General features: G+C 45.5%; 1 protein-coding gene across 4 annotated transcripts; it reads left to right on the top strand.

Moving 5' to 3' along the window:
• Positions 1-1,025: 1,025 nt before the first annotated feature.
• Positions 1,026-11,373, top strand: LOC113451753 (uncharacterized). Of its 4 annotated transcripts, none has more exons than XM_026723142.2 (4): positions 1,026-1,372; positions 4,257-4,975; positions 8,444-8,570; positions 10,180-11,373. In XM_026723142.2, the coding sequence occupies exons 1-4, from the start codon at positions 1,351-1,353 to the stop codon at positions 11,061-11,063; spliced, it is 1,752 nt and encodes a 583-aa protein (XP_026578927.2). In that variant the 5' UTR covers positions 1,026-1,350; the 3' UTR covers positions 11,064-11,373. The 4 variants fall into 4 exon arrangements, with proteins under 4 accessions (XP_026578927.2, XP_087784266.1, XP_087784268.1 ...); XM_087928140.1 differs by having other exon boundaries at positions 1,103-1,407; XM_087928142.1 differs by lacking the exon at positions 1,026-1,372 and adding an exon at positions 2,012-2,085.
• Positions 11,374-19,133: the final 7,760 nt, after the last annotated feature.

The raw sequence follows: 19,133 nt of genomic DNA, 5'->3' as shown, positions 1-19,133 counted from the left end.
TGATACTGTCCGTGCAACAGGCTAAGACGGCAGCGCATATCACTCTCTGCATGCTGGCCGTGGGCCAAGGCAGCTACACAGAAAAATGCCCATGGATGCCAGGAACTTTACACTCCAGATCCGAATTTCTGAGCGCATGCAATTTTCTTATGCCCTGGGCTGCCTAGTGTGGTGATGCTGTGGTTAGAATGCAGTGCTGCAGGCTACTTTGGCTGACTGCCAGCTGCCAATGGTTCGATTCTCAAGGTAGCCTTCCATCCTTCAGAGGTGGATAAAATGAGGACCCAGATTATTGGGGGCAATAGCCTGACTCTGTAAACCACTTAAGAGAGGGCTGTAAAACACTGTGAAGCGGTATATAAGTCTAACTTCTACTGCTATTAATGGGAACTTACACATTCAGAGGGCATGCATTTTGCAAGTGGAACAACGTGCCACCAGAAGCTGTGAATGCTCCAACACTGTTTTTAAGAACAGATTGAATAACCATTTGTCTGAAATGGTATATGGTTTCCTGCCTAAGCGGGGGGCTGGGCTAGAAGACCTCCAAAGTCCCTTCCAATTCTGCTATTCTATTCTATTCTATTCTATTCTAAACTGAACAGAGATTTAACCTGGAAATAAGGAGAAACTTTCTGACAGTGAGAGCAATCAACCAATGGAACAGAAGTTGCCCTTGGAAGTTGTGGGAGCGCCATCCCTTGAGACTTTCAAGAAGAGATTGGACTCCCATCTGTCAGAAATGGTGTAGGGTCTCCTGCTTGGGTGGGGGGGGTTGGACTAGATGACCTATAAGGTCCCTTCCAACTCTGATTATCTGTTATCTATTCCATTCCTTTCCTTTTCTATTTCTATTCTATTCTATTCTATTCTATTCTAATTCTAATTCTAATTCTGTTCTATTCTATTCTATATTGGAAAAGTTATCCTACAGTGCTTCTCACCCGTGCCAGCTCTAAGATGATTGGACTTCAACTCCCAGAATTCCCCAGCCAGCCATTCAATTCTGGGAGTTGAAGTCCAGCCATCTTAAAGTTGCCAAGAAACACTGAGAAACACTATCAGACATGAGGAGCTTTGTTTATTTGCCCTTCCAAAAACAAAACAGCAAAATCTCCTGCTCAGAAACCTGTTCCTTCCCCCCACCCCACCTGCGGCCCAGAAAGGGGTTAATTATACCGAGATCTACTTGCTAGAGCGGCCCAGAGGCAGACTCTTTCCTACGTCCTAGCCCTCCACTCCTCGACAAGCGAGAAGCTCTGTTCTGTATTTGTTTATTTATTTATTTATTTATTTCCCTTTTGCAGCTTGAGAGGGAGCAGCACCGCTACCGGAGGTCAACAGGCTGCAATGCAACGGCTGCCAGGAGGAGGTGAGTCAAAGGAAGGCGCCGGGAGGAAGATTTAGGTAAACAGGCTTTGCAAAACGGGTAGCATCGCTGCAACAGGAAGGATCTGCATTGCCCTAAGTTAGCCCGTCGCTGGTGATTTCCCAAAATAAACTGGGCAACTATATTTGACCCGGGTGGTATATAAGGTCTCCTGCCTTGAGCAAGGGGTTGGACTAGAAGACCTCTTGAGGTCCCTACGATGCTGTGTTTCCTTCCCGGATTCTCTGCGACTCTTCTTAATCCAGAAGAAAGAGATGCAGAGCCCCGGTCCTTTCAAAGAAAGATTTGGGGTGGATCTCCAGAGCATTGCTTCACCTAGCCAGCAGGATCCCCACAAACCACAGCAAAGGTGGGTTACCTTATTTGGAAAGGGAGGGAACTCAGAAAGATCAAAACCGAAAGGTGAAAGATAACAGGTAATCAGAGTTGGAAGGGACCTTATAGGTCATCTAGTCCAACCCCCTCGCCCAAGCAGGAGACCCTACACCATTTCTGACAAATGGCAATCCAGTCTCTTCTTGAAGGTCTCAAGTATGGCGCTCCCACAGCTTCCGAAGACAAAGTTGTTCCATGGGTTGATTGTTCTCACTGTCAGAAAGTTTCTCCTTATTTCCAGGTTAAATCTCTCCTTGTTCAGTTTCCATCCATTATTCCTTGTCTGGCCTTCTGGAGCTATAGAAAATAGCGTTGTGCTTGTATCCTTACTATTTATATTGACTGTTTCCTAGTATGATTTGATTGCTTATTTTACCCTATGACTAGTATTAAGTGTTGAACCTGATGATTCTTGACTCTTAATGAATGTATCTTTTCTTTTATGTACACTGAGAGCATTTACACCAAGACAAATTCCTTGTGTGTCCAGTCACACTTGGCCAATAAAAAATTCTATTTTATTCCAGCTTGACCCCTTCCTCTCTGTGGCAGCCCCTCAAATATTGGAAGACTGCTATCCTGTCTCCCCTGGTCCTTCTTTTCACCAGATTAGCCAAGCCCAGTTCCTGCAACCAGGAAAAGGGAAAATAGCTAGTTAAGAACTTTGATCCACTCTACAATGGGCCAGGAATAGTTTGCTGGTTCATTTGCAGGTAATCTCAGGCTGATCATGCAGAATGAATCAGCCACATCAGATGGGATTTCCCCTTTATTTCTGTTTTTTTTTTATTTTTTAGGGGCAGGAAGGAGACTTTCTTTGCTTACAGGTTACACTAGAACTAGGGTCTTCAAACTTGGCAAGTTTAAGACTGTGGACTTCAACTCCCAGAATTCCTTTTTTTTTTGCAATATTTTTTTATTTTTATATTTAAAAGAAACATCTCTTTAGATGAACAATGTGGTTCCAGGTTTTTACATTTCAATACAAACATGACCATGATTACATATTCAGCTTTCATATCCAACTTCATATCATATTATTACTTGTTTCGTTTTTCTTTAAATATTCTCATGCATTATTTTACAATATTGTCCATATTCTTACTCAATTTCTATATTCATTGCATACATTTATCCGATTTCATATATTATTGCTTATTTCATTTTTCTTTATTCTCATGGCTTATTTTACAATATTATCTATATATTCTTATTCAGTTTCTATATTCATTACACATATTTTCTTAAGTCCATCACATTTGCAAGTTTTATCACATACTATTATTCCATTCATTGTTCAATAAAATTCATCTTAATTCTTATTATCCAAAAGTTATCTATCCCCTTTCATTGTCAATTCAAGCTTGCCACCCCTTTACCTTATACATTTTAACTCCCAGAATTCCTGAGCTAACACGACTGGAGGAGGAATTCTGGGAGTTGAAGGCCACAAGTCTTAAAGCTGTCAAGTTTGAAGAGCCCACTGCCCTAGAGCAATGTTTTTCAACTTGGATGACTTTAAGATGAGTTGGACTTCAGCTCCCAGGATTCACCAGCCATGTGGGGAATTCTGGGAGCTAAAGTCCACACTTCTTAAAAAGTTGCCAAGGATGAGAAGCAGTACTCTAGAGTTTGGGTATGTTCTTCACTTCAGAAACTACTGAAAACTGTTGGGAGCTCAAAAGAAAACTCAGAAGAGAAGGACTTCTGCCACTTTTCACCAACACATTTGTGTCTGCTGAACTTAACCCTTTCCTAAGACTTCAGCCTGTCTTTATTTTTATTTTTGATTTGTCAGTCGCTTACAAGATAATAGGTATAAGTATAAACATGAGTAAGAATACAGGAAATAGGTATGAATAAATGGGGACAATAGGACAGGGATGGTAGGCACGATTATGCACTTATACACGACCCTTACTGCTAGGAATGGGGTGAGGTCAATAGTGGATAGTTTGAAGTTAAAGGAGGTGGGGTTAGAGGATGTAACAACAGAGTCTGGTAGTGCATTCCAGCCACTGACCGCTCTGTTGCTGAAGTCGTACTTTCTGCAATCAAGTTTGAAGCAGTTTATATTGAGTTTGTATCTGTTGTGTGGTCTTGTAATGTTGCGGTTGAAGCTGAAGTAGTCATTGACTGGTAGGACATTGTAGCAGATAATTTTGTGTACTATGCTTAAGTCCAATCATAGGGGGCCTAGTTCAAGGTTGTCCAAGCCCAAAATTTCAAGCCTGGTGGTGTTGGGTATTCTATTGCGAGCAGAGGAGTGTTGTATTCTTCTCGTGAAATACTTCTGGACTCGCTCAATTGTATTAATGTCCGATATACAGTGCAGACTCCAGGCTGATGAGCTGTATTTGAGTATTGGTCTAGCAAAAGTTTTGTATGCTCTAGTTAGCAATTTGATATTTCTAGAGGAGAAGCCGTTTTGGAAGAAATAAAGCAAAATGAGGCCAGGAATGATGTTGGTAACCTTGATTCTAATTCTCAGAGCAAAAGGAACTCAAAACGGAATTGGAAGACCCTGAAGGCGATGGAAAAGAAAAAAAAACCAAGGCTGCCCAGAAGGGCCTCCAGGCCACCCAGGCTGGAACTGGGGCTGAGTTTCCGTTCCAGAAGCTTTTGAAACCAATCAAGCAAGAACTGGAAGACGAACGGCAACAGCGCTGGGAAACCCAGTGGCAGAAATTCCTGAAGACCATGCAAGCTCCTTATTTTTCAGAAAGATGTCCACACTTGGCTCGATGTCCACCACCGGAGGAGATTCCTAAAGAACTCCGAGCTTCTTTCCCCTCCTTGAAGGGGATAGCAGAGACCAAGCTAAGATCTAGTAGAGAAAAGGTATTCAACCAGAAGACCTGCAGGATCTGTGAGAAGGACCCACATTCTTCTGCGCAAGTAAAAGATGAGATTTGGGATGAGGACATAGATAGCTTGGAAGAACAGAGCCAGTGTTTCCGTCAGTTCTCCTACCAGGAAGCTGAAGGGCCCAGAAATGTTTGTGAGAAGCTTTGGAGATTTTGCCACCAGTGGTTGAAGCCAGAGAGGAACACCAAGGAGCAGATCTTGGAGTTGGTGGTCCTGGAGCAGTTTCTGACCATCCTGCCTGAGGATGTGCAAGGTTGGGTAAGAGAAAGCAGACCCCAGACCTGTGCCCAGGCTGTCACTCTAGCAGAAGATTTCCTCCTGAATCTACAGAGAAGACAGCAGGTAAGAGCTTTTCCAAATTCTGGAATTTTTGGCTGGTGTGTAGACGTAGCCTTCAAATTACAACCTTAATGGATCCTGCTCATTGCATTTGTAAGTCATAACTGTTCTGACCTAGGCTTCCTTAGAAAGCATAAAGCACAAACTTAGTTCCGCAAAACCTCTTTTATTTCCACAGCTGTGAATTACATTCATTCACAGCCTGCAAGGCTTCATGAACGGTCTTTTGGGGGAATGTTTATAAACAGCCACCTTATCACACTTGGAATCTGGCCAGAGAACTAATTGCCAGATTCAGGGCAAGGCCGAACTTGACACAGAGTCAAACAGAACTTTTCAAAGCTTGAATCGACCAGATGAACTAATTGCTTCCTGCAAAAGCTCACGTCCTATTCTCTCCTCTTTTATATACCTAGGGGAGGGGCCAATCATCTCCGAAGTGCGGTCTTACTCCTGAGTCGACCCTGTTTTCTCATTTATTCTTGTCTTCTGGTAGCCCTGCACATGCGCAGGCTGTAACCAATTCCAGACACTCCCCGCCTCACTGCTGTCTGAGTCTGAAGGCAGCTGATGACTGCCAGCCTGCCGTGGCCCCATCTCTGCCTCCAATGCAGAGCCCCCGTCCGAGCCCTTCTCAGCTTCCAAGACTGGCCTAGGTTCCTCCCCAGCCTCCTCGCTACTGTCCAACTCTGCTGCCAGCTCCATCAGCCGCTGAGAGGCCACAACAGTAACAGTCATAAAATCCAATTTTACAACATTTTTTGCAGTCATCATAAAAAGAACCCATTTTTTGCTATGGGTCAGTTTGGCCCAAAACTGGAAATGAATGCCAGTTGATTATCCTGAGCTTCCAAATTGTCCTGTGTTGGAGGCCAGCCTTGGTGCTGATCACAGCATAGGGCAGTGGTGGCTAACCTTTTTGGGCTTCTGTGCCCAGAAGGCAATGTACAGGCCCTCCCCACACCCCTTGCGCATGCACAATTCCCCCCCCCCGCCACTATCCCCTTACCTGCACTGTGCATCCCAGCTGATTTTTGACTCGTTTGAGGCATTTTTCGGCATGCCAGAGGCTTGAGGGAAGCCTCTGCAGGCTTTGCAGGACAAAAAGTGGGCCCATTTCATCACTTCCAGTATTTCCAGAAATACAAGAAGTGACAAAACGGGCCTATTTTTCATCCTGCAAAGCCTGCGGAGGCTTCCCTTAAGCCTCTGGCAGGCTGAAAAAGGCCCAAAAAATCAGCAGGGAGGTGCGTGCATGTGCAGTGAGATAAGTTTGCTTGGGGCTCGTGTGCCCGCACAAGTGCCATAGGTTTGCCATCACGGGCATAGGGTAAGAGATGGTGATGATGAAAATGTCAATTCAGTCAAGTCGATTCTCTGGGCCAGGTCTCTCCACATCTTCCAATCTTGCACTGCTTCTTTGAGTTGTTCTCTACTTTGGCTGGTGTCAGCTTTGATGGTGTCCAGCCATCATGTTTTTTGACAGTCTGGTTACCGTTTACTGCTAACCCTTGCAAACGTATCTATGGAATTCCTCCATGTAACATGTCTAAAGCGAGTGAGTGATTTTTAGACATAACATTTTAGACCCCGCCTAAGATGTCTAAAAGCAGTTTTCTGATTCTTGCCTTCAAGTGATATGTCTGGTGTTATGCTTGCTTGTTCCAGTGCTTGCTTGTTAGTCACCTTTGCTATCCAAGGAATATACAAAAACCTTCTCTAACAGTACCGCTCAAAAAAGTCAATTTTCTTCCTGTCTTGCTTTTTTAAGGTCCAACTTTCACAATCGTAGGTAGCTATGGGGAACACAATAGAGTAAAACTAACCTACATTTGATGGCCGGGCTGAGGTCCTTGTTTTTCCATGCTCGGCTCATGTTCATCATTGCTGTTCAATCTGATGTTGATGCTTTTTTTAATATAATTTTATTCATAAACATTTTTGAATACAGTGTATTGTCAGGATTCCGGCAGTTATCCGCATTTAAATCACGAGTCTCGAGAACCAAACCTCAAAAGGATTTATTGGGAGTTCAAATGTCCAGCACTACCTGGGTGTAGCCGACTCTGAGACACATCATTCATTGTCACCCTTGACCCTGGTTTCCCCCTCACTCCTTGGGTGTATCATAGTTCATATTCTCCAATGGGACACATCCATAGCCAAGAGTCATCAATCATGCTCTCCAGTTAGAATTTTGCACAGCAGAAACATCAGTCACCTAGTTACTATCTTTGAAAACTATTTATGGAATGCAGTTTCGGTTTTGCAAGCTGCTGCACTGTTCCCCCCTCCCTTTCTGTTGGCAATTCTAAAAAGACCCTAGAAATATTTTATGAGTTGACAATACCATTTACAAGAAAAAAAAAAGAAAACCATAAAGAATACCACATTAAATATTAGCACATGTAGTGATAGCATTACTAATATACACTAACAGAACAGAACAGAACAGAACAGAACAGAATAGAATAGAATAGAATAGAATTCTTTTATTGGCCAAGTGTGATTGGACACACAAGGAATTTGTCTTGGTGAAAATGCTCCCAGTATAGGTAAAAGAAAAGATACATTCATCAAGAGTCAAGAATCATCAGGTACAACATTTAATAATAACCATAGGGTACAATAAGCAATCAAACTATACTAGGAAACAGTCAATATAAATCATAAGGATACAAGCGACAAAGTTACAGTCATACAGTCACAAGTGGGAGGGGATGGGTGATAAGAAGTGATGAAAAGATGAATAGAAGTAGTGCAGACTTTGTAAATAGTTGGACAGTGTTGAGGGAATTATTTGTTTAGCAGAGTGAAGGCATTCAGGGGAAAAACTGTTCTTGTGTCTAGTTGTTCTGGTGTGCAGTGCTCTATAGCGTCGTTTTGAGGGAAGGAGTTGAAACAGTTTATGTCCTGGATGTGTGTGGGGTCTGTAGATATTTTCACAGCCCTCTTTTTGACTCGTGCAGTATACAGGTCCTCGATAGAATAGAATTAGAATTAGAATTAGAATTAGAATAGAATAGAATAGAATAGAATAGAATAGAATAGAATAGAATAGAATAGAATAGAATTGTTTTTTCTGCAGTCCTAATGACCCTCTGAAGTCCGTGTCTGTCCTGTTGGGTTGCAGAACCAAACCAGACAGTTATAGAGGTGCAGATGACAGACTCAATAATTCCCCTGTAGAACTGGATCAGCAGCTCCTCGGGCACTTTGAGCTTTCTGAGTTGGCGCAGAAAGAACATCCTTTGTTGTGCTTTTTTGACACATAACAATAGCAATAATGTCACCGAGTACTTTTAACTAAATTTCTTTTTACAATATATTAGCTTACTTACATTTTAGTCGTTATAATGATTATAATTGTAAACCATCTCTATTTGGGATGCATACATTCATCATCTTTCTTCTTCTAATTTCTGTGGTTCCTCAACATCAGTCACGCTGATCTGGATTCTGTCCCTGCAGGAACTGGAGCCATACGAAGAGGTGGTTGTTAACTCTCCCAAGGCAGAATTGGACCCATCCGATACAGAGGAGCCGGGGAACTGCGCAGAGGTTGACCGTGATAGTGATTTTGGCTCTCCCTTCTTCAGTAAGTGTCAATGGTAGGAGTGGCTGAATGTGACACCAAACGTTTAAAATCCAAGCTCAGGTTGTCTATAGAAATAGTGTTTCAATTGACAACAGCAGATGGGACCAGCTACTCCATACTAAGCAACGTGTCAGGATTCCGGCACTTAACTCCGTTTAAATCACAAGTCTCGAGCCAAACTTCCAAAACTACAAAAGGATTTATTGGGAGTTAAAAGGTCCGGCACTGCCTGGGTGAAAACCAGGAATCCTAACCGCTAGACCGGTGGTCGCCCACCAGTGGGCCGGGGACCACTGATGGTCCGTGAGAAAATTTTGGTGGTCTGCAGAGAAATGTCACCCCCAAAGCACCCCCCCAAAGCAATTAATCCAGGCTGTGTGGGAACACAAGGCTGCGCTGCCCAAATGGCCCGAGGGAACACAAAGCTTGCATCGCTTGCATTGCGAACAACACGAGGTAGTGAGGGGAGGGGGGAAAGGGCGGAGGGGGGGAACTTGCCCCACTCATCCCACGCGCCTCGCCTGGCCACTGGGCTGCTTCTTTCTGCTTCTTTCTTCCACGGGTATTGACTTGAGCGAGTATTTTATAAAATGTATGGGTCCCAGACTTTGGATGCATTCTGCAAATTAGCCCACTTTGAGGTACCTTAATTCAAGAATGGTTGGGAGTTTGGAACCTACTAGAGACTGAAGCTTCTGTTCAAAACATTCTGACAGTAGGCTATGGCAGCCGATTGCAGAAAAAAAGAAAACCTTTCCTTCTAAATTCTCAATTTGGGATTGTTGAGTCATTTCGTGTGGTGATGTTGTGTGTGGGGAAAAAACAAGACTGGGCCCAGAGACACCACCTGGGGAATGGTCAGATAGGAGTCTTAGTCCATCCTTAATGTAAAGCTATGCGGTGGCTCAGTGGCTAAGACACTGAGCTTGTCGATCAGAAAGGTTGGCAGATTGGCAGTTCGAATCCCTAATGCCACGTAATGGAGTGAGCTCCCGTTACTTGTCTCAGCTTCTGCCCAACCTAGCAGTTCAAAAGCATGTCAAAATGCAAGTAGAAAAAAAAGGGACCACTTTGGTGGGAAGGTAACAGCGTTCCTTTGTGCGCCTTTGGCGTTTAGTCATGCCAGCCACATGACCACGGAGACGTTTTCGGACAGCGCTGGCTCTTTGGCTTTGTAACGGAGATGAGCACCGCCCCCTAGAGCTGGAAACGAATAGCACGCATGTGAGGGAAACCTTTACCTAATGTAAAAAAGATATTAATCCATCTCTTAAGAGCTGTGGTGGCACAGAATGCAGTACTGCAGGGCTAGCTCACTGCTCACTCCAGGAATTCAATTCTGAGCGTCTCAAGGATGACTCAGCCTTCCCTCCTTCCGAGGTCAGTAAAAAGAGGACTCAGATTTTTTTTTGGGGGGGGGGGATATGCTGACTCAGTAAACCACTTAGAGAGGTCTGTAAAGCCCTGCGAAGCGGTATCTAAGTCTACTTGCTATTGCTATTGTTACTCATCCGCATCCTATCCGAGTCTATCAACTCCTCTGTTGTTTTAGGAAAGTGATCAGATTTTCTGAAATCCAGTGCCAATGTTTGTGATTCTCTTTGGGCAGGTGATGGAGACAGGAGCGGGAGCCACCACCCCGAGGAAACGGAGCGCGGAGAATCAAGGAAGATATCCACGAAAGACGTACGAGGACAAACTAACCCGGATCCTTGCTTCACTTCAAGACATGAGAACGAGGAGATGAATCTTCATCCGGAAAGTGTCCAGGCGGCTGAATTCAGCGACATCTCCTCAGAAAGAGGCGGCAGAGGGACATGTCTCCGGGTACCTGAAGTAGCAGGAAGGCCTGGAGGTCAGGAGAGACTGAGACACACCCAAGGAAACTCAGCCAGGAAGATGCCAAGAAAAAAAGCGTCTTGCAAGGAAGGTGATTCAGACAGAAGCCCCAGCCGGAAGAGAGTCCCTGAGCACGTCTCCCAAAAGGCGGCCGCTGAGGGTGTGAGAAAGAGCGGCCCGTGTGTTGACCTCGCTCAACCAGCCAAGACCCCATCTTACGAATGCTCCTACTGTGGCAAGCGGTGGCCCTGCCAATCCCAACTCCGCCGGCACGTCAAAATCCACACAGGCGAGAGGCCTCACAAATGCCCAGACTGCGGGAAGAGTTTCAGCAACAGCTCGAACCTCAGCCAGCATAAAAGGGTGCACACTGGGGAGAGGCCTTATAGTTGCAAAGACTGCGGGAAAAGCTACCGACGGCGGGCCTCCCTGGTCCAGCACGAGAGAGAAACCTGCCGCAAAGGGAACCCCTTAAACGCACCGGCCGTCGGGTACATTGTGTTGGGGAACTGCACCTTGCTGTGTATGAAGAAAATGGCGCAGAGCGGGAAGAACCGGGTGATAGCGCCAAAGGGGGCGGAGGCCCCGCTTGCAGCTCCGCCTCTAAACCTAATAATGGGATATTCGCAAGAGAAGAGCCAGGCTGGCAGTTAGAGGTCTAGAAACCTGGAATTGGAGATGTGGATATGCTGTCTTTTGATCAAACGGGGCCTCTTGGCTGGGGTAGAGGAACACCGAAACAAACCTGTGGGAAAGATATGGGAAGGGTTGCTGGCCTTGAGGAGAACTGCCCTGTTTCAGTCCCAGCAAAACCCAAACAAGGAACAAGGAACAAGGCAGGAGGGCAGAGGGATGGAAGTGATCAAACGGACGGCATTTCTGAAGGATTTCCACAAGCAAGGAGGTTCGTTAGGCCTCCTGACTTGGAAAAGGCGCCAAGAATAAATAAAGGTTCTGCCTGGAAGGAAGCTTCCCCTGGAAATGTGTCGGGCCTGTTTGCGGGTTTACTAAGCCTTTTAAGGTGCGCCAAAGGCAGCACAATATCCTAGCTTGGGACAGTAAGGCTTTGTAGGAGGCTGCATTGCAAATGAACAAGAAAAATTCAGAGCCTGTCCAAATGCACTTGTCTGCAACTCTTTAAAGAGGCTGAGTTTTTTTTCCCCCGCTGGCTTGTATGGCTCTCCTAGAAAAAAGATACCTGGTTTCAGGATGCACTGATAGGAGCAGTGCAGGTGTGCTGTTCCAAGTCACCTGTTCCATTTGAAATTTGGGAGTCATGCACAGTATTAACGTCCTGTTGTTTGACGAATGCCTTGTCAGTGTTAGCATTATTTTTGGCAGCTTAAATGATCAGTAGAAGTGCAAACCACAGAGGTGCGGTCAGTTTGCAGACGGTCGTTCAGAAGGATGAGATGTAACTGGGCCCTTAGGTGTTAAATTTATGTTTTACTGACAAAGAAATAAAGGAAAGCTAGTATAGATCTATTTCAAGCTATTTAGCGCTCATCCACTAGCCATACCCTTCTGGGATGGCTACCCCGGAAGCAGAGGTGAGTATTCAGCAGGTTCTGACCAGTTCTGGAGAACGGGTAGTGGAAATGTTGAGTAGTTTGGAGAACTGGCAAATACCACCTCTGACTGGCCCCACCCCCATCTATTCTCCGTCTCCCAAGTCCCACTGATTGGCTGGGTCTTCTTTTGTTGCCCTGCACAGGAAAACAGAACTGGAAAGCAGGTTAGTGGGGTGGGGAGGGAATGGGGATTTTACACTGTCCTTCCCCTGTCACGCCCACCAAGCCATGCCCACAGAACTGGTAGTAAAAAAATTTGAATCCCACCATTGCCCAGAAGGGTATGACTTGCTGATGAGAGCTTCTTATTATTATCTGCGAAGTCATGTCTGACCCATTGCGACCCCATGGACAACGTTCCTCCAGGCCTTCTTGTCCTCTACCATCTTCTGGAGTCTATAGAAGCTCATGCCGACTGCTTCAGTGACTCCATCCAGCCACCTCATTCTCTGCCGTCCCCTTCTTCTTCTTTTGCCCTCAGTCTTCCCTAACATTGGACTCTTCTGCAGTGAGTCCTTCCTTCTCATGAGGTGGCCAAAGTATTTTGGTTTCATCTTCAGGATCTGGCCTTCGAAAGAGCAGTCAGGGTTGATCTCTAGGATTGACCAGTTGGATCATCTTCCAGTTCAAGGAGTCTTCTCCAGCACCAGAGTTGATACAAATAGATTTTATTTTCCTGGGCTCCAAAATCACCGCAGGTGGGGACTGCAACCAAGAAATTAAAAGATGCGCCTGGAGAGGAAAGCTATGGCAAATCTAGACAGCATACTAAAACGCAGAGACATCACCCTGCCAACAAAAGTGCATATAGTCAAGGCTATGGTTGTTCCCAGTTGCTAAATAGCTTGAAATAGATCTATTGTAGTCTCCCTTTATTTCTTTGTCAGTAAAACATAAATTTAACACAAAAATACTTTGTCACGAAAGCGACTGCCTGCGAAGGCCCCTGGATCGGGGCTGAAAGGCGAAAACTGAAGCAGTGTGCTCTGTCCCATAATTGGGTAGGCCAGGTTGCCCTGATAGACCGGTCCCACCAGAGAAAAAACACTGGGTCCTTTGGCCTAAATCCTGAACTTTGTTCAGACTCTTTCAAAACGCCACCAGTTTAGTCTCAATGCAACCTGAAAGGAGAAACCCCCTATACATTTTTCAAATTTGACAGACTATTCTTGACCCATCTAGTTGCCTCTTTTTCAATACAAAGGCTGCTGAGCAGGCAACCTGGTGGTTTCTTAATGTTGGAAAAAGCTATTTTTTTCTTCCTTATGCAAACCCCCTCCTTTAAAAAAAAGTGGTAACAGATAACAGATAATCAGAGTTGTAAGGGATCTTGTAAATCATCTAGTCGAACCCCCCGCCTAAGCGGGAGACCCTACACCATATCTGACAAGTGACAGTCCACTCTCTCCTTGAAAGTCTCAAGTGATGGCGCTCCCACAACTTCCGAGGGCAAAGCTGTTCTGTTGGTTGATTGTTGTTGCTGTCAGAAAGTTTCTCCTTATTTCCAGGTTGAATCTGTGCCAGGAAGAAAATGCATCAGGATTGCAGCTATTATTGGGGTCTACTCTATAGCATTTTGTTCTGGTTCAAAACAACTCTGGGTTACTTGAAAAGGAAGCAGCCTCTTCTCCTAATGCAGAACTTCAAGCTAACGAAGGATAGCTTGATCAATAAAAAAAAAATGCTACTCTCAAAGGTGGTTTTTTTCGAAAGGCAGTTGGGCTTTCTTGATTTTTTTTTTCCTTTGAAAACATTTCACTTCTCATCCAAGAAGCTTCTTCAGTTCTGTTTCAAAGGAAAAAAGGCAAGAAAGACTAATTGCCTTTTGAGCGGGAGGGAAAGCATTTTTCTGACAACCATGACCTGTCCTGGATGATTGAAATTCTCCTTGAACAAAAAGCATTGCAAACAAAGTGGATACGCACTGGTGGAAGGTGGCTGGGTCAGGACCCTGGAGAGCTCCCACCACCGACCTGGGCTGGGAGTTGTTGTCCTTTTAAATGTGATGTAATTCCAGAGTTCCATCTTTATTGTTTTTAAAGAGTCCATGGCTCTTTCTGCAAGATTGCAAAGTTACAGCCTTTGCCTGCAAGATACAAATCTCTGCATCTGGTAGGAAAAAGGTACAGACCAAGTATAGGATGGCAGAGAGGCAACCTAGCAACCAGTAGTATGTGTGAATGGAGTTGGTCGTTCTTACAGACTATCCAGAATAACAAGAGTTGGAAGGGACCTTATAGGTCATCTAGTCCAACTCCTGCTCAAGCAGGAGGCTCTACCCTATTCCTGATGGATGACAGGACAGACTCCTCTTGAAAGCCTCCAGTGATGAAGCTCCCACAACTTCTGAAAGGCAAGCTGGTTGATTGTTATCACTTGCAGAAAATTTATCCTTATTTCCAGATTGAATGTCTCCTTCATCATTTTCCATTCGTTATTCATTGTCTGGCCTTCAGGTGCTCTGGAAAATAGCTTGACCCTTTCCTCTCTCTGACAGCCCCTCAAATATTGTCACTTCTAGTCCTTCTTTTGGTTCGACTAGACATGCCCAATTCCAATAACTGTTCTTCATACATTTTAGCCTCCAGTCCCCCTAATCATCTTTGTTGCTCTTTTCTGCACTCTTTCTAGAGTCTCAACATCTTTTTTATAATGTGGTGACCAAAACTGGATGCAATACTCTAGGTGTGGTCTTACTAAGGCTTTATAGAGTAGTATTAGTACCTCACTTGATCTTGATTGTATCCCTCTGTTAATGCAACTTAGAATTGTCAACTATCAAAATGTAGTTGATTCTTGTCAATTACAAGTTAAACATGAGCCAATAAATAAATAATAAACAAACAAACATAATCCCAGTGGTGGGATTCAATTTTTTTTTACTATTGCGTCTTTGGGCGTGGCTTGGTGGGCGTGTCAGGGTAAGGATGCTGTATAATCTCCAGTCAAGGGTGACATTTGCCAGTTCTCCGAACTACTTAAAATTTCCACTACTGGTTCTCCAGAACTGGTCAGAACCTGCTGAATAAGACCTCTGGTGTAGTCCTGTCAGAAGAACCATCTTCAGATGGAGAAAGCACCAGGAGGAACCATAACAAACATCAGACATCTTTTTAAGGATACAGCATCAATGTTGAGTCAGCGTCCAACCTCACCCTCCCTACCCTGGCCAGAAATCTCCTTTTTCTCCTGATCTTCTAGACATCTGAAAATAAAAACTATGCCAAGAACCAGTTGATCCTGGCAGGAATACTTAGGAGCAGCTGATGGAAACCATCTTCTGACTTGGCCGTGGACTTAAGCCAAGTCAAAGATTGCTGTAAATAAGGGAACTTGGCCCGATGACCTTGGAAAATTGTCTATGGAGATCCTCAGTCATCCAGGTCATGGTTGTCCCAAAGGTGCTTTTTCAAGAGGCCACTGGACTTCCTGGTTGTTGTTGGGGTTTTTTTTTGAAGATGTTTCTCTTCTCATCCAAGACGTTTCTTCAGCTCTGACTGGATGGGGGGTGGGGGAATAGAACTTTCAGCAGTTCCAAGAAGGCTCCACACCCAGTTGCACCACTCAGGTGACCCTGACGACACAGATAAACCTCCAGAAAGCCTTAACGACTTGCAAACGAATGCAAATGACCAGCTGTCTGCGAGGAGTATAAATCCTTCCATTCCCCACCATCCAGCCAGAGCTGAAGAAGCTTCTTGGATGAGAAGTGAAACGTCTTCAAAGAAAAACAAGAAAGTCCAGTTGCCTCTTGAAAAAAACACATTTGGGACAACCTTGGAATTATTTATGGAACAAGGCTGAGCCATGAGGCCTGGTTTCAATCCCTCCCAGGGATTGAACTGAATACAGTTAGTCCTTGACTTACAACCATTCACCTAGCCACCATTCGAAAATACAGCTGTTTCTTCTTTTCCTTTTTGGGCAGCATCCCCCTAGGTTTTTGGGGACTTCTGGGCCTCAGAGAAGCCTCCGGGGGAGTGTTGCCTGGAGCATAGGAAGGCAAAAAGTGGAGGGGGGGTCAGGTGTCGGGCTTCAACCATGTTGCAATATTGCCCGACACATTACCCTAGCTTCACACGGACCTGACACATTACCCTGAATAGTCCTGATGATCCCGCCTTGCCTCGTGTCAGCGCGACCAGCTGGGGAGCTTTGCATGGACTCGTCAGCTATTGGGCGGTGGGCGTTCCTCCCTCTTTTCAGTGCCACCAGGTGGGAGGCGTTTCACACTGGCAGCTTTTAGGGTTACTCTGGGATTGGTGGCACAAGCGGCGGGGTGGGATGGGGCTCGTCACGGGGCTTAGCTTGGAGATAGTTTCAAGGGGTGGGGGTGCACAAGAGACCTAGGGGCAGATGTTGGATAATTAAGCGTTTCCAGGGATGTTAGATAATTAAGGAAAAAGGACTACAAACAGCACTGAGAGGCAGACGCTTTCAGCGCTGTGGCTTTGCGCGGGAATTACCATTTGTTCCTGTGTGTTGGAGGAAACAGACCACAATAAACAAGTCTTGCCACAAACAGAACGTGAGCAAAGTAGTTTCTTGGTGAAGTTTCATGTTCCAACGGAAGCTGACATCGGGGGGGGGGGGGGGTACTGTGCCCCCCCTTTTTTTGTCTTCCTGGGCCTAAGGGAAGCCTCCTGGGCCAAGCAGTAAGTAAGTGAGGGAAATCCCGGCATAGCTGATCATCGGGAGGGGGGAAAAAAAGAAAAGAAATACCTTAAGGAGTGACTGGGTGCGGAAGAATGCAGTCACTAACGTCGGGCATCTGCACAATCTTGCTCATGCGCAATAAGGACTGACTGGAAACAGAGGGGCAGGCGGAGAGGGGCGGAGCCAGCCAGGGGCACAGTTTGCTGGTTCTCTGAACTGCGCAGAGTCATAACAACCGGTTCTATAGAACCGGTTTGAACCGGTAGAATGCCACCCCTCCTCATGGGTCACGTGGTGGATGCAATGTCCCAGGGTCATCTTCACCTTTTATGATAAGCAAAGTCAATAGGGAAACAGATTCACTTAACAACCGTGTTATTAACAACTGTACTGATTCATTGAACAACGGTGGCAAGAACAGCAGTAAAATGGGGGAAAACTCACTTAACTCTCCCGCTTAGCAATGGAAAATTAGGGGCTCAACTGTAGTCCTAAGTCAAGGACTATCTGTATACAGCCATCACCTTTGGTCAGTAGTGTGATTCAACCGGTGTAACAACCAGTTCGGTGAGCGCGCGTGCACAGCATTTCGAAAAGACCATTTTTAGCTATAATACTTACCTTCTGCTGTAGCCCCAGTGAGTAAAATAGCTGAGGCATGGCAAACTGCTCTGCTGCACGAATCAGCTGTGCTCAAAAACAAGGAAATAAAGCATAGGAAAGGGGCCAGGCTGGGTGGGCAAGGCCAAATGATTGCTGGAACTACTGGTTCACCTGAACCAGTCTGAACCAGTAGAATCCCACCCCTGTCTTTACTCAAAAAGTGATTCTAGCTGGATGTGTTGCAGAATGATGTGGATCTGTGTAAATGTACACAGCACTTGGCACTAGTGGTGATATTCTACTGGTTTGGCCTGGTTCTACCGAGCCCGTATCAGCAATAAGCAGTAGAGACCGAATCACTTCTCTCTGATGCTCTGCTGTTGGGCTCACCTGCCCGCCTGGGCTCCCATACTCACCTATTGGGGTGCTCACAAACCAGCACTAATCAAAAGGGCCCAGCAGAGATTATACTAGCTGAGACTTATCAGAAAACAACAACTGAATGAAAAACTGCTGGTGACCTTCTACCGCTGCACCATAGGGAGTATCTTAACTTACTGCACCTCTGTTGGGTTTGCCAATTGCACAGTGGCAGATAGGAAAGCACTCCAGAGGGTTAATGTCATTGCCCAGAGGATCATTGGTTGCCCTCTCCCCTCTTTGGAAGAGCTTTATAGCTCCCGCTGCCATAAGAAAGCTCAAAACATTCTCAAAGATCCATCTCAACCTGGAAACCCTTTTTTTTGAACTATTACCATCTGGCAGACAGTATAGGCAAGGGTGGGATTCTACCAGTTCGCACCTATTCGCTAGAACCGGTTGTTAACATTCTAAGCAGTTTGAAGAATGGGTTGTTAGAAGAAATTATTGGCCTAATCCTGTAATGAAGGCAGGAAGGAAACATTCTGGTGTTGCTTACAGAAACTGCCTCTCCGTTGACCCTTATTACATTCTTGGCAGGACTAGACTTTTTGTCTCAGGAACGTCTCTGGAGTTTTCTTCCCTTCCTTTGCTGGCACTTTGCTTGTGTGGAGTGACCATTCAAAGTTACAATGGCACTGAAAAAAATGACTTATGACCATTTTTCACACTTACGACTGTTGCAGCATCCCCACAGGCCAGGCGAGGAGATGCGTGCCTCGATGTGAGTGATATTGAGTTGGCCACACCCAGCCAATAACATGACCACCAAGCCACACCCACCACTTAAGCCACACCCACAGAACCGGTTGTTTAAAAAAAATTGAATCCCACCCCTGGGTACAGGATGATACAAACAAGCACAAATAGGCTGAAAATCAGCTTCTATCTCAGGGCAGTAGTTCTTTTGAATTCTATTGTTTAGTGCGGTGTTGGTGCGGTGTTGGGGGGTTTTTGGTTCAATGCGTGGAGTGTGAAGGATGTGTGTGTTTATTTCGTGGTCATGATGTGCACTGAAGACGGTGTTTGATTTTGTTGCACCAGGTGCAATGACAAGAAAGTAAAGTAAACTAAATTAAACCTTTATCCTCTGCTTTTGAAGCGCAGTTGCTTTGCGCGGCACAGCAGCGTGCCGTGCAGCAGCTGCTGAAGCGACCGGGAGATTGCCGGCTTGCAGGAGTTGAGTTGAAACACCTCTGCGACTGTTGAAAGTGTTCATTTGGTGCCCGCGTACGTGCAAAGTGTGTGCGTGCGCGCAAAGCGCACCCACCAAGCCACGCCCACCGAACCAGTGGTAAAACTTTTTGGAATCCCACCACTGCTTGGCGCGCTCCTTCCATCACAAGCCGGAGCTGAAATGTTTCTGCTCAGCCAGCATCGCCAGGATGCCCGCAGCTGGGCTTTGCAAGAGCAGAAACGGGTTTACAAACCACATCAGCCTATTCTCCTCCCCTCAGCCGTCTGCTTTCAGTCC

Source organism: Pseudonaja textilis, chromosome 2 (assembly GCF_049901715.1).
Source record: "Pseudonaja textilis isolate UNSWEBS1 chromosome 2, rPseTex1.2, whole genome shotgun sequence".
Classification (NCBI taxonomy): domain Eukaryota; kingdom Metazoa; phylum Chordata; class Lepidosauria; order Squamata; family Elapidae; genus Pseudonaja; species Pseudonaja textilis.
Note: the sequence above shows the minus strand (reverse complement) of the source record. Positions and strands in the feature narration are given on the sequence as shown.